General features: G+C 38.2%; 1 protein-coding gene across 1 annotated transcript; it reads left to right on the plus strand.

Annotated features, from left to right (window-relative positions):
• Positions 1-2,482: 2,482 nt before the first annotated feature.
• LOC139126489 (uncharacterized) lies at positions 2,483-14,317 on the plus strand. Its single transcript, XM_070692545.1, has 2 exons — positions 2,483-2,800; positions 11,126-14,317. The coding sequence occupies exon 2, from the start codon at positions 11,269-11,271 to the stop codon at positions 12,874-12,876; it is 1,608 nt and encodes a 535-aa protein (XP_070548646.1). The 5' UTR covers positions 2,483-2,800; positions 11,126-11,268; the 3' UTR covers positions 12,877-14,317.
• Positions 14,318-15,069: the final 752 nt, after the last annotated feature.

Genomic DNA, 15,069 nt, shown 5'->3' on the forward strand with positions numbered 1-15,069 from the left:
GTCGATCGTTCCCTATCATTCTAAAATTTCATACCTGATACTTTATCTGATTCAAAAACGCTCGTTTCGTGTGATTTTCGGCCGAATTCGACGGACACCTCGCCAAAACCTGGGGGTGAGCAACATTCCGGTCACCTCACAGTGGACGTTGGGCACCTCCACTTTACTGACATCAGCGCCGCGTACCTATGAGGGGTGACTTGAAGGTTGTTCATGCCTTATGTTTTGGCGACGTGTCTTCTGAATTCGGCCGAATATCACACGAAAATTCATACCTGATACTCATCTGCTTACAAAATGCTCATTTCCTGTGATTTTCGGCCGAGTTCGAGAGACACCTGGCCAAAACATAAGCGTGAGCAACATTCCAGTCATCCCTCATGGGTAGGCGGCGCCAACGTCAGTAAAGTGGAGGTACCCAAGAGGTGACCGGAATGTTGCTCACCCCCAGGTTTGGCGAGGTGTCCGTCGAATTCGGCCGAAAATCACACGAAACGAGCGTTTTTGAATCAGATAAAGTATCAGGTATGAAATTTTAGAATGATAGGAACGATCGACGGTTGCATGATAGATGAACTTGCTAATTTTCACAGTGAAATCGGACACGGAATGTGACATGGCGTGGTTTTTATAGCCATTCTGTTTCCAGACTTGGGGTATTTCTCGCTTCTGTACTCTCGTCTATGGGGCGAATAGTCCCAGCGCTGAATAGCTCTCCAAACGACTGTGCACAGTCCCTCGTGGGCTATTCAGCTCTGGGAATATTCGCCCCACAGACGAGTGTACAGAAGCGAGAAACAACCAAAGTCAGGAAGGGTCACCAAGGCTAGGCCTTTAGGCTTGCCTAGCGAGATCCTGTGACTGCTTGTACCCTGTTATCAGGGTTATACACAATAGTTGATACTCCCTGCGTCGCGTCCTGTGCCGTGCCGATTTTATCCCTTGCCGATTTCGTCCCCGCACATGCGCAGACTATCCAACATGGTTTCTATTCATAAAACGGCCCCAGACATGTAGCCCCGAATCTAAAGCCACTTTCTTCTATGTCAGCCGTTTCGACTTTTTGTTGAGAAGCATTCTTATCATAGCCTGTCAAATCATATACTTGTACCGAAATTCCTGCAGATGAAACAGTATGGTCGATAATGGGGCGCAAACTGGCAAGATCGCGTACGCATCCGAGATTGTACGAAAGAAATTTTAGCGTGAACTTGGATTTTCAGTCGAGGGTCGAAATCGGCAACTGCAGAACCGAAATCGGCAGCTATAGCAGTTCTATGTTTCAAGTAAATAACATCGATTAATGCACTTCCCCAAACTTATAATACATCTTTAACTAATTTAGACACATAAAATTGACCACCGGATAGATTGTACGAAAGAATTTTGGCGTGAACTTGGATTTTGAGTCGAGGGTCGAAATCGGCAACTGCAGAACCGAAATCGGCAGCTATAGCAGTTCTATGTTCATAGTAAATTCCCGGAGTAAATTACACCGATTGATGCACCAAACTTATAATACATTTTCAACTTATTTAGACACATAAAATTGACCACCGGATTGATTGTACGAAAGAATTTTAGCGTGAACTTGGATTTTCAGTCGAGGGTCGAAATCGGCAACTGCAGAACCGAAATCGGCAGCTATAGCAGTTCTATGTTTCAAGTAAATAACATCGATTGATGCACTTCCCCAAACTTATAATACATTTTCAACTAATTTAGACACATAAAATTGACCACCGGATAGATTGTACGAAAGAATTTTAGCGTGAACTTCAAGTTGATTTTGAGTCGAGGGTCGAAATCGGCAACTGCAGAACCGAAATCGGCAGCTATAGCAGTTCTATGTTTCAAGTAAATTACACCGATTGATGCACTTCCCCAAACTTATAATACATTTTCAACTAATGTAGACACATAAAAATGACCACCGCATAGATTATATACGAAAGAAATTTTAGCGTGAACTTCGTTTTTCAGTCGAGGGTCGAAATCGGCAACTCGGCAGCTATAGCAGTTCTATGTTCCAAGTAGGCCTAAATTCCCGGAGTAAATTACACCGATTGATCCATAGACTTTCCGTTTTTAAGGTCTATGATTGATCCAAACTTATTTACATTTTCAACTTATTTAGACACATAAAAGTGACCACCGGATTGATTTATACGGAAGAAATTTAGCGTGAACTTGGATTTTGAGTCGAGAGTCAAAATTGGCAACTGCAGGACCGAAATCGGCAGAAATTTTAGCGTGAACTTGAATTTTGCGTCGAGGGTCGAAATCGGCAACCAGAACCGAAATCGGCAGCTATAGCTGCCGATCTTATCCCAGTGAAGCCCTGTTGGATAGTCTGCGCATGCGCGGGGACAAAATCGGCAAGGGATAAAATCGGCACGGCACCGGCGCGTCATGGCACTGGGCATGCAGGATCGAAGTGCCTACGGCGCAAAGTATTGTGGGAAAGTGCCACAGGCAGGTCATCGTTTCCGGGTCATACAAGGTCATATTAGCAAGCAGACAAGGAAGTGCAACAACTGTAAATTTGGGATGGCTTCACCTCACGGGATGTGTTATTTGTGATGAAGTGATGGTACATCTTATCAAACATGTGAGTGGAAGAAGTCAAAACCGTTACATAAATGTGACTGTATAATCACCACGAAAACGACGAAGGCGGACAAGTTAAACGTGATCAAACTCTTGATCGCAAAGATTGATTGCGGAAGTGAAAAAAAATGTTTTGTCAGAATCACCAAATCCAGCTGCAAGTATAACATGCACCGTTAACTAGCTAAAGGTAAGTATCATGGTGACTTATTCATGTAATTAGCAAAGTGAGGATGACATCCACAACGTAGTCTTGGCAGGTATATGTTTGCCCTCCGTACGATGCTGTGTGTTCGATGTTCCCAACATTGTACGGCCACCACAGAGGCCGTACAACGCCGGGAACATACAGCATCGTACGCGGGGCTTGGTCTATGCATAGACATTAATGTCTATGGTCTATGGTTCTAGCCTAGCTGCATGCACACTTTTAGCCCTACGATGAGGCGGGCCATGCTTTTTAGGTGAGAGAGGTCCCAAAACCAAAAACTAAAACCATGGAACACCTCACCGTAGGGCTACAAGTTTACAGCCAATGGGAGCCTAGTCCATAGGTACTGCCAGTAGTAGTATACTAGTAAACGTTTTCAGATTTAGCACTGGACATGCATTTGGTCTGTATTTGTTTGTAGCATCGCATGAGCCAGCAGTCTCAGTCTGCATGTGGTCAGATCCTGGAGGGGACATGACAGCTTTTTGCCATACAAATTTCTGCAAGAGCTTTTGCCAGCCTAATGAGTTAGTGGGTGTGTGTGTCAATATGTACTGACTGATAACAATGAATTTTAAATTTGACGCCTAAACCAAGCATGGCCAGTGATAGGACAGAAACGCCGTTCCACTTATCATGAACAACCCCACCAAGTGTAACAATTTGTTTATCGGGTCATAAACGTTATTTTCGGCAGATCGTCCAACTTCAGATAGATGTAAGCTGAGCACAATCACCTTAGTTTTCTAGACAAAGCAAAACGAAAATTTTCAATGGCGCTTTACACAGTGTCGCATGACGATGCTTTCTCAAACAAGCAGGTCTTTGATGCTGAATGATTATGACTAGAAAGTCTATTCACAAGGAAGCAGCGGCATTCATCTGTGTAGTCGTAGCTCTCGTTTTTTCCCGGACGAATATGGATTGCAACGGGAAACTCCGAATCGTACAACAGAAAAAAGGAGTTTTTCCGTCGCAACGTACGAGAGCTATGGCTGCTGCTACGGCTACATATTAGAGAGAACGATCGTCATAATTTGAGTCTTGTTGGTTGAGTTTTAAGAGAAACTTCGTCACTTGAACGGAGAGATCTGAATTCTAGTTTATGAAATCGAAAACTTTAGTGTATCCACAGTCCACTCACAACAAGACTGGTTTGTAATAGTGTAATACTGTTAGTAAAATCATCTTGGGGTTATTGGAGGAGAACAGACAAAATTGAGACATGATTCTTGAAGTTGGCGTGCAATGTTGTGAGCGCTAGGGAAAAGGATTCGCTTTCATAGCCTGTACCCGGGCCGTACCTTGATCCCAGCTTTGTACTTAGCTGGCGGTTAACTGTTTTTATCTTTTCTCTAATGTAAGCCTAGTATATCCATGTGAGATATATATGTGGTCCTATTTTGATATATTGTAGTCTAATTTGCTCACGTGTTGACACACGTGGGCATATGTTGCAGCGATGTCTGTCTGTCTGTGTGTCTGTGTGTCTGTCTGTCTGTCTGTCTGTCTGTGTGCTCAATATCTCAAAAACGGCTCATCAGATCAGAATCAAATCCAGCACATACATTCAGTTGCAAATGGCAAGAAATGATTAGTTTTTGGTGGGTGTGGCTTGCTTACTTTTTGCTCATTTGCATAATTAATGATTTTAGAAAAAACGGCTATACATTAAGAACGACTGCACACAATTTGATGAGATTTGCTACAAATGTTAATCACATCAAGATATATCAGCTGTGCAAGTTATTAAGGGATGGACGTGAAAGATAATTACTAATTTGCATATTTGATGAAATCTACTAATTAGGCATATATATCTGAATTACTTGATCAAAATTGACGAAACTTGGTATGCATATTGAGGATACTATGATTTAACATTACTGAATGTCAATAAGCATTTTTACTTCATCCAAATCCTAATTTGCATATTTAATGGCCTTTTGAAATTAAGGATATATATTTGAATTTACATGACCAAAATTGATGAAACTTGCTATGTACATTATAGATGCTATGATAGAACATTATTAAATGTCATTAAGCATTTTACTTCAGCCAATTCCTAATTTGCATATTTTATTAACTTTCTTAATTAGGGGTATTTATCTGAATTGACGAGACCAAAGTTGATGAAACTTGCTATGTACATTAACCCTTTTCCTGCCAGACAGTAATAACTGTATCACTTCCCCATCAGCCAAGTCAGTAAAAAGCGGTATTGAGCCAAAACATGACGTATTTTCACCCACTTGGTTTGGTAGTTATAGCATCTTTTGTCCAAAAAAAATCAACTTTAACAGTATTATGTTTTCAACAAGCCTTCAGATGTACAGTATTATGTTAAAATACATCATATGGAATACGTTGTGTTTCATTAATTTTAACCATCTTGACCTGATGGTGAAATATGGACTTGGCAGGAAAGGGTTTTAAAGATACTATGATAGAACTTTATTGAAAGTCATTAAGCATTTGAACATTAGCCAATTCCTTATTTGCATATTTAATGAACTTTCATAATTTGGGATATTTATCTGTATTGACTAGACCAAAGTTGACGAAACTTGCTTTTTACATAAATATACTATGATACGACGTTACTGAAAGTCATAAGCATTTTTACTTCATGCAGCTCCTAATTTGCATATTTAATGAATTTTTGAAATTAGGGATATATATTTGAATTTACATGACCAAAATTGATAAAACTTGCTATGTACATTAAAGATACTATTATGTAGGCTAACATTATTGAAAGGCATTAAGCATTTTTGCTTCAGCCAATTCCTAATTTGTATATTAATGAACTTTCCTAATTAGGGATATATACTTGGATTTATTTGATCAAAGTTGGCATAACATGCTATGTACATTGATGATTATACCAGGTTATACCAATATTGATAGTCATTTCACACTTAAGTTTTCGTGTCAGCTAATTTATAGTTTGCATATCTAATGAGCTTTCAAAGTTTGGAATATATAGTTTGAAGGACTTGACCAAAGGCATGCAATTACACTTGCTATATAAAGTGGTGATACAACAGTCAAAGAAATTAACTATTTCTATTTCAGCTAATTGCGTATTTGAATACTTAATGGCCTATAAAGTTAATCTACGGTGAATATTGTTCATTATGTTGATCATAATACTTTCAATGAAGTTGCAAACATGTGGCAAAGGTTCAAATTTACACATAACTTCAATATATAATGAAACACGTGAGCATTTACAGTTCATATCTGGTTTTAATATGCTGACTAACTCATTATATTGAATCACAGACAAACAGAAAAAATGCTACCAGTACATGCTGGCTACGCCGCGAACACATGGAAGCTGTACGCAACTCATGACATTCAAGTCACTTGAACTGGACCATTGAGACTTGTCATACCGTCGCAACGATCGACATGAATGCAAGTGTAGCACTTGTCGCTGACGCGTACTGCATACCATACAATGTCAGCACAGAGCATACGGACATAAGCGAGCGCGTTCATGTACGGCCGTGGTTTGAGGGACTGTGGGGCTTAAAATACACGAAATTATCATGTGTGGCAAGGCATTTCTTTTCATTTTCCACCAAAATTGGTGACTTTGGTATTTTACAACATAACATGTACTTTAATAGTTTGCTAGTATCCGTTTAAACTAATATCGTTTGGTGTCTCTGTTCTCAGCTACCGACAATCCAGTCGTTGTGGACTGACCTGGTGGGAGTGCAGAGAAATACTTAGAAGAGCCAAGTGTAGAATTAGGAATAAAGTCGAGATAATTTGTTTGCGTTCCTGCCAGCCTTATCCGAAGCATTCTTTGTAGTTTTATCGCCCTCGTTCACGCTGAATATTCATAGACGTGGGCACTATCCGGTTCTCAGGGCCTGACCGGATAGTGCCCACGTCAAAATTTGTATGGCCAAAAGCTGGAATGGAGCAATCCTATGGTAGGAGTATATACCACAGGTTTAATCCTCTTTTGCCTCATGTAGACTATTTACTTTTGATGAAATATAGACCTTTACCCTTATTTTTTACTCTAGCGTGACTATTGCGATTTTTTAGTCATCATAGCGTTTTTGACATTGGTGTATAGCCTAAATAGTAAATAGGCCAAAGGCCTAGGCCAAAATGTGGACTTTTGACACCCCTCCCCATTGAAAGACCACTTGTGTTCATCACGGTAGTAGTTTGAAGTGACTGGATACACCTGTACCAAATTCAGAGCAAAGGTGCACCTGCCAGGGTGAGATGGTAGCGCAACACGGTTGATACCCTTATGGAAGTAAAAAAAATACAGGTTAACACAGACATGTGTTACAGAGCTTTTGTGTGATTATGCAGTGTGGAATAGAGTATTCTTCTGGCTCTTAATAAAGGCCTGTCTTGTAGAGGAACACCACTAATGCCCTACACTAGTACACATAGTGGGTTGAGGGATTTTTTTTGCCAAAATACTGATGTTATTTGTAATTTCAATGTCCTTCTTTACTTTACAAAAAAATTCGAAAAAATTCGAAGTGATTAGAATGCAAGTTCTAATACACATCTTTTTGTAAGTTTTGCTCTGTTAAAAGTCACATAATATTATCGTTCAGCTACTGTAAACCAAGGTTACATTTAGGACAGATAAATAAGGCAATCAGTCACAAAATTTTCCCTAACAGTACTAATAGTTGCATCTGTAAACGACAAACAAAGGTGAAGAAAGGTTGGGTCACAATTAGGACCAACAGTAGCGTCAAGGTCAAAGTAGTGGCATAGAAGGGTCAGTCGAAGTAATGGCATAGAAGGGTCACAGTCAAAGTAATGGCACATTGTACGAGATACATTGTAATGGCTGAGTTTAACCCTATCCTGCCAACTTCATACCGGTATATCAACAACATTTGCTGATTAAAACCAGTGAGACATAATATATAGGGCTCATTTGTTGCATTTCAGCCAGATATAAACGTTTGAAGGCCCTTGAAAACAAAGATACTGTAAATGCGATTTTTATTGACACTAAATGTTCCTGTTAGATACCACATGCCAAGTAGGTCAGAACAGACATACATGATGATGATACTGATATAGGTTTTGACTCAATACCACTTTTTACTGGCTTTGCAGATGATAGGCCTGGCACAAGAGCATCAAGGAAGTATTTTCCGCTGTTAATAATGTCTCTGAAACAGACATTATTGAATTTTGTATTCAAATCTCATGAATCACATTTCTGGTGTATTTTTATTTTTAAACATACATTAGCGAATAAACTATGATGATGATGATGATGAAATGATACATTAATTAACAGGACAATGTAATTATCAGTATATTTATTTGCACTTTTAACATGATGGCATTCATTTATTGGCGTTCAGGTACTACAAGTCCTAAAGCTAGGGAACTAGGTGAGTTGATATGTCAATACTAAACATGTCAAGTCCTCTGTAATGGCCAAGTTGTAGTAATAATAATGTAATAAGTTGTAAAACCATCACTGACTAATATTCGAGCATAGAGTATAGGTAGACTCTCTCAAAGTCCAGCAGGTTGCTTGCTTGCAATATCCATCTGGCTGTACTGAGCTGTGTAGAGGTCAGCTTAGGTGATCCATGTAGCCCATAGCAGTGATCCAGTGTAGCCCATAGCTCAGTGAGCTGGTGTAGCTCACAGCTCAGTGATCCGGTGTAGCCCATAGCTCAGTGATTTGGTGTAACCCTGGCTCAGTGATCCAGTGTAGCCCATTGCTCAGTGATCCGGTCTAGCCCACATCTCAGTGATCCGGTGTAGCCCATAGCTCAGTGATCCGGTCTAGCCCATAGCTCAGTGACCCGGTGTAGCCCACAGCTTAGTGATCCAGTCTAGCCCATAGGTCAGTGATTTGGTGTAGCACACAGCTCAGTGATCCAGTGTAGACCACAGCTCAGTGATCCAGTGTAGCCCATTGCTCAGTGATCCGGTGTAGCGCACAGCTTAGTGATCCAGTGTAGTGCACAGCTCAGTGATCCAGTGTAGCCCATAGCTCAGTGATTTGGTGTAGCCCTCAAACTTACAAAAAATAATCAAAAGTGACAGTGACTGGCCCTAAACAGCTTGGCTTGACAGAGATAAATATTTAACAACATGGTATTAATCATTTTACATTCTGCATGGCAATATTAATTAACATGTATTCTAATCTGAATCAAATACTGTATCAGAATTTGGTCAAAAGATATTGGCGTTTAGTCTTAATGTTAAAGTGTTACAGTTAATAAAGAAAGACAAAACTCTAATTGTGCACATCTACTCCAATGCTAGCATATTATTTCATATCATAATTCTTGTTGACCTACTTCTCCTTTTTGAAACGACATTTTGAAAGAAATAGATAAGAAACATAACTAGACAAGACAGGTTGGAGTACATTGTCGTCTTTGTGATACAGCTGACAAACACTCTCATTATCTACCTCAATAAGTGTGCAAAGATTCGAGTAGCAAAAATACAGAACAGATTTGCTTTATTCACATTTTGTGCTTCATGCCCAATAGAAAAGGGAATCAAATTTCTTTTTCTGCTAGACTTCTTTTATTGTTGTAAATCACTGTAAAAACAGGCAAATAAAATTCAAATCAGTCACTTTGTGATTGTTACATTGAGGTATTTACTAGGATTTGATGCACTTCAGATCAATATTGGGTAGTTCACCTGTGAATCTATACACATTGTCTTTGTATGTTTACCTTGTCAGTTACAATGCAGTGATCAAAGAGCCTTTCTGTGCATTTCAATGCATTGACGTATTGCACAACTGTACAACGCTTGACAGTGCATCTTGTAAAGAGAAAAATATGCGCAGTTAAGTGATGTCGCTGTTTTTGCTGTGATTTTTTTTAAGAAAGATAAATAGCGTTGGAATTTCTGCATCAGTTTTGTTGAATTCATGATACAATTAACATCTTGATATTACACAATAAGGAGCTCTAGCATAACCACAGGTACTAACTTTACAGGCTGCATGAGTTTGATTTCCTGTGAAATGTTTTGAAAGATGTTTTCTCATTTGGTCACAATACAAGTAGTCAGTTCATTTTTTACAATTATTGTAGCTATTATACAAACACGATTGGAACTAATTTGGGATAATTGGATCTTCATGTTTTTCAAATTTCTCAAAAGTGTTAGGTGCCCTATAGCTGAATGTTGCTATATTACAAATTAGTTATAAAGACAAGTGTGTAACTTAGAAAGAAAAGGAAATGAGCTTACATTTGCAGATTAAACAGACATTACTTCACCATCCAAGTACCCCAAATTAGTTCCAATCATGTTTACAGAAGTGTGAGTGAAAACAACTGACAAAGTTTGAATGAGAAAGATGTTTTCAGACACAAACTCCTTCATAATTGTTAGAGTTTTATTGACCAGCATTTCAATTTAAAATGGCAGCATAGCTTTGATTTGACCATGACCAAAGTTTTCTGTCTTCACAAAGTCTTAGTAGAAACCACCAATGGTTTCCTGGTAAAATAATTGTATGTAGTCAGAAAAAATTTGGACATGCACAAGTGATAGCATAATATATTTTGTAATGTCGTATAGTCTAGCCTCCTTAGCAATTTCCCATTAGAAAATCTTTGGAACTCTCTACCCTTGGGACATAAAAAACTCTCCAGTGTCAGTCAACACTTTTAAAAGTTGCTTATTATAAACATTTTAAGCATTTCCATTCTCCTCATTATGCAAATTTTGACTCAGCATTGTTTAAATTTGATATTAGGCTCTTTATAAATTTCCAAGATAGATAGATACACGGACAGACAGTACCAAGTATATCTAGTACCAAAAAGACACAAAAAAATTGTCAGAGATTTGTGAAAAGAAAGACATCTCATCATCAACACTCAGTGTAGATACACTGATTCATCAAAACAATGACGTGTTGTTGTGGTCAGCACAGTCCATACTGTGGGTCATGTTATGGTTCTCTGAAATGTATTCTTACTGAAATACCTGGAAAATAATCAAGTGTCATGTTTACTAACACTCACCATTATACAAGTGTTCTATTTTTACTTGAGTAAGTGTCATTAATGTTAATAGCCTGCCATAGTGAACAATTGTAAACAGTCATCCCAATGTAGTGTACAATGCACATGTGATGCACAAACAAAGACTAGCTCATTACATGGTGCATTAAGTCATCCTGTGACTTGCAACCTGCTTGTTTACAACTAGGGTATCTTGCCACTTTGTAATGTACTAGCATGGTAATCAGAGTGTCATAGGTGACGGCTTTCACTGATATTGTTGTTTTCATTACAGATGTAAAAGCTGCCGTGTCAACTACCGGTACAGGGGAGCATTTCAAGTTCATTTCCAATGTGATGAAATCTCGTCAGCTAGGACTTCCATCAATGCATCATCACCTTGTCTAACAATAGAAAGATTATACGCTGCACAGAACCATGGCGTCTTTTACCGAAACAATGAAGAAAGTGTCATCATTTTTCCGACGTGCCTCTGTGACATGTATGAAGGTATTGCTAATTGTTTGTATCAGATTGTTCATAGTGATGCCTGTACGTGCACTGCATCATCTGCAAAGACTGCTTCTTGATGACAACAAACATCTCAACGTTGGAACACGATTCATACAGCATTGCTGTTTTGTTGGTCTCCTACAAAGTACCTTTGGAGTTACAGCATTACTCAGTGGTGGACTACTTCTCCGCTTTGTGAATCATCTGCTTGGCATCTTAGTCATTCTATGGCAATATCAAGTCATGATAAACAAAGAAGTCAAGTTTCATCCCGTGTCCATGTATGCAATGAGAAGAAACCAACTACTTCGTTGTTGTTTCTACCTCACTATGACAGTTTGGTATTTACCGAGTGAGATAAGCATATCAACTCCATTGTATATCATTTTGGCAGTGTTTGTTGTTGCTGTCATCGAAGACCAAGTTCAAGGAAAGCTGCAGAGTTTAGTTGAAGATCATTTTGATGAAATGTTTGACACTATCAGACATGAATTTAATTTCATCCCTCCGTCTGTCAGAAGTCCTAAGTCTGTTTCCAGTAGTATATGGTTTAATTTACATAACTTGAATGGATTTGAAGAATACCAAGTCATTATATGGCAACAATGTATTATAGTGATGATGTCATTGTTTCTCATTATCTTGAAAATCTTTCAATGGATGCAAGGTTATGACCCAGATTTTTACTTAACAAGTCCAATTACATGGGTGAACACAATCACTGTATGCATTGCAAATTTGTATATTCCTTGTTTTAAAGTCAAAATTGCTCAATTAGAGATGTTTAATGGAATGAGAAGAACTCTTGATATCGCCAAGGCAACAGATGAACAGCTGATGGATCATGATGATGACTGTCCAGTCTGTTTGCTGCCACTTAAGAAAGGCAGAATCACCAGGTGTGGACATGTTTTTCATGCAAAGTGCCTTGCAAGACACCTGGAGTTCCGTGGTAACTGTCCAATGTGTCTGCAGCCGTTATTTCAACCAGAGTCACAGATCAGACAGGCTGTCAATGATGTCATGCTACAAGCTAACCTTCAAGCTGATGGAGGTGATGCCAATGATGATGATGATGATGATGATGATGATAATGGCAATCAAGCCATTGGAGGAGACCAGGAAGAGGATGTCAGGCCGGATATAATACATGACATACATATACCTGAAATGGCTGTGGATTTCTTTGAACTTGAACCTGATCTTGAAGGTGATGATGATGTTTCTGATGACAGTGATGATGATGATGATGATGATGGTGGTGATGATGATGAGCAAGATGGAGGTATTGATGACAATGATAGTTCCCATGGTGACAGAGGTGGTGACAGTAATAATGATGATGATAAGAATGATGATGATGAAGTTTATGATGATGATGACGATGACAACAGTTGTCATGGTACAGGGGATGATCATAGTGAATATGATACTGGTGGTGATGGTGATGTAGATGATGATGAGGATGATGATGAAGCCACTGATGATGATGATGATGATGAAGATATCTATGATGATGACAATGATGATTAGAATGATACTGATAGATACTGAAATGATATTGATAGTAAAATCACATGTGTGATCAAACATACTGTAAATGCTGAGACAAGGCACAGACTACTTACTCACAAAGACTCACCTGGAATTCCTTGTTTCTTTTTCTCAAGGAATCAAACATTGATATCACATGTACTCAGTTACTCCGATGCATTCTTACATGTACCGGTACATCTGTCACTTCATGTTTAGAAGTGGAGAAGATATCATCCAAGTACAACATATTTGCGTTAAAATTATCAATTTATTGATGATACTTCCATGCTGTGTACGACATTGAAATGTCCAAAGTTTGTACAACATCTCAGCTGGAATGACAGTATACCTGTATCTGCTACCATGCCCTGTTTCCTTTTGGAGTTGAAAAGTTTCAATGAACTTGTTTTTAAGACATGAACATGTCCCTTTGTAATTGATTCATGATAAGTTACAACTGTCAGTAAAGACACACTACCACTGAATTGAGAAGAGATTTCATATTTACAAACATTTTGATCAGTTTGGTCCAAACTTTCAATAGATGTACTTTGCACATTGTGACGGGACACTCAGAGAGTGTTGTACCGTATTGTGTCACCTTAGAACAGCTTAAGATTTTGTGAGCAGCTTTGTGGAATGCTTAAAATATTTTCAAATATATGGAAAGATATTCAATTTTTGTACTAATCAGGAATATCTTTGACAGATGTTTTTGCAATGTAATGTATACACTTTGAAATACTCAGCTTCAAACACTGCTTTAATGGCCATCCTCAGTTTGTTTGCTGTGAAACTTTTCACACAGTTGTATAGACTAGCATGTACTGGTATACTAGGTCAATGTCAGATGATTTTTGTTTTCAACACTAAGGCCAATAGCACCCTTATGCTGCAGAAATAGTAACGTATTTTGGATGATATCAGTTTGTAGTTGTTTATCCAGCCTTTGTCAAAACAATGGATATGCCTAGGAATGCATTCACTTATATACAAATGTAAAATTTATAATATACAATCTACAGCATTTTTATACAATAAAACCCAGATTTACATGAAAAAGATGATTGCAATATAAATTGTCCTTAAAGTGATAGTGAATGCCTTGTTGCCATAAATATTATTTCTAATTGTGACTTTTGGAACTTTTTTCTCTTCGCCAGCAAGACCATGTTGACTCAACTTGTTGTACTATAGAACCAACAGAATATATGAGCCTACATACTTGTAGATACCACAGATAAATAGTGATTATTTTGAAAAGAAATTTGTATTCAACTTTATTAAGTTATAAGTGATATTTTATATACACAGAGTGACATGGTCAATGCTACAAGGATATAGCTGTAGTTCTTTGCCCATTCATGTTGTATGATGACAAATTAATTGTTCCAACAGAATTGTTAAGTCAGCAATAAATGAACTGCAACAACAGAAAGCCTTGTGTAATCTGTTGTGTGTATTATTTATAGAGAATTGTCCACATAGTCAGTCAGCTTGGAAAGCACACACTACAACACACTCCTCAAGGTTATACAATAGGAATGGCTCCGATATTGAACTGATTTCAGGTTTAGGGGAGTGGGCTAAAGGAAGTCTTTGCACATCTACAACAGTGATACACAGCTTCTGTGACTGTGTGGTCTTCAATTCCCTCCAGAGTCTGACAGTTTTAATGTTTCTGTATGAATGGCACAGATACAGTCATTTCCTATGACCAATACTCATGATATATTGGAATAATTTTGGATAAAGAAAGAGTAAAACAATCAAAGATGGTTTACATCTAAAGTTGCAAGGGTTGTGAATGTTTTCAAGAAGAAAGTACAAACTTTAAAAACTGTAGCTGGCATAGTACTAGTGTAATTACTGTCTGATTTCAAACTAAAAGAACATCCAATAGACTCCCTATGTGTTTCAAATCAAGCTATGAAAGAACATTTTGAAATCACCAAAGCCAGACCTTGCATCATCATTTCTACACAATGAGTACAATTCATATTTCTGGAGAATAAAACAAAGCAAATACATTTCCACTGTGTTCTGAGTATCATACATACATTCTAAACTTCTCCAGTTTTATTTTCACTTCAACACATGAAGTTGACGATGTCAACAAACCAAATCAATTCATCAAGCATTTCAAGACACCCTTCACACCATTTCCAAGAAATAAACAAACTAAGGAGT

This window comes from Ptychodera flava (assembly GCF_041260155.1).
Source record: "Ptychodera flava strain L36383 chromosome 3 unlocalized genomic scaffold, AS_Pfla_20210202 Scaffold_27__1_contigs__length_13241970_pilon, whole genome shotgun sequence".
Taxonomy (NCBI): Eukaryota; Metazoa; Hemichordata; class Enteropneusta; family Ptychoderidae; genus Ptychodera; species Ptychodera flava.

What these genes read in the sequence shown, in the direction of transcription:
- LOC139126489 (XM_070692545.1), top strand. Translation starts at nt 11,269, where the DNA reads ATGGCGTCTTTTACCGAAACAATGAAGAAAGTGTCATCATTTTTCCGA.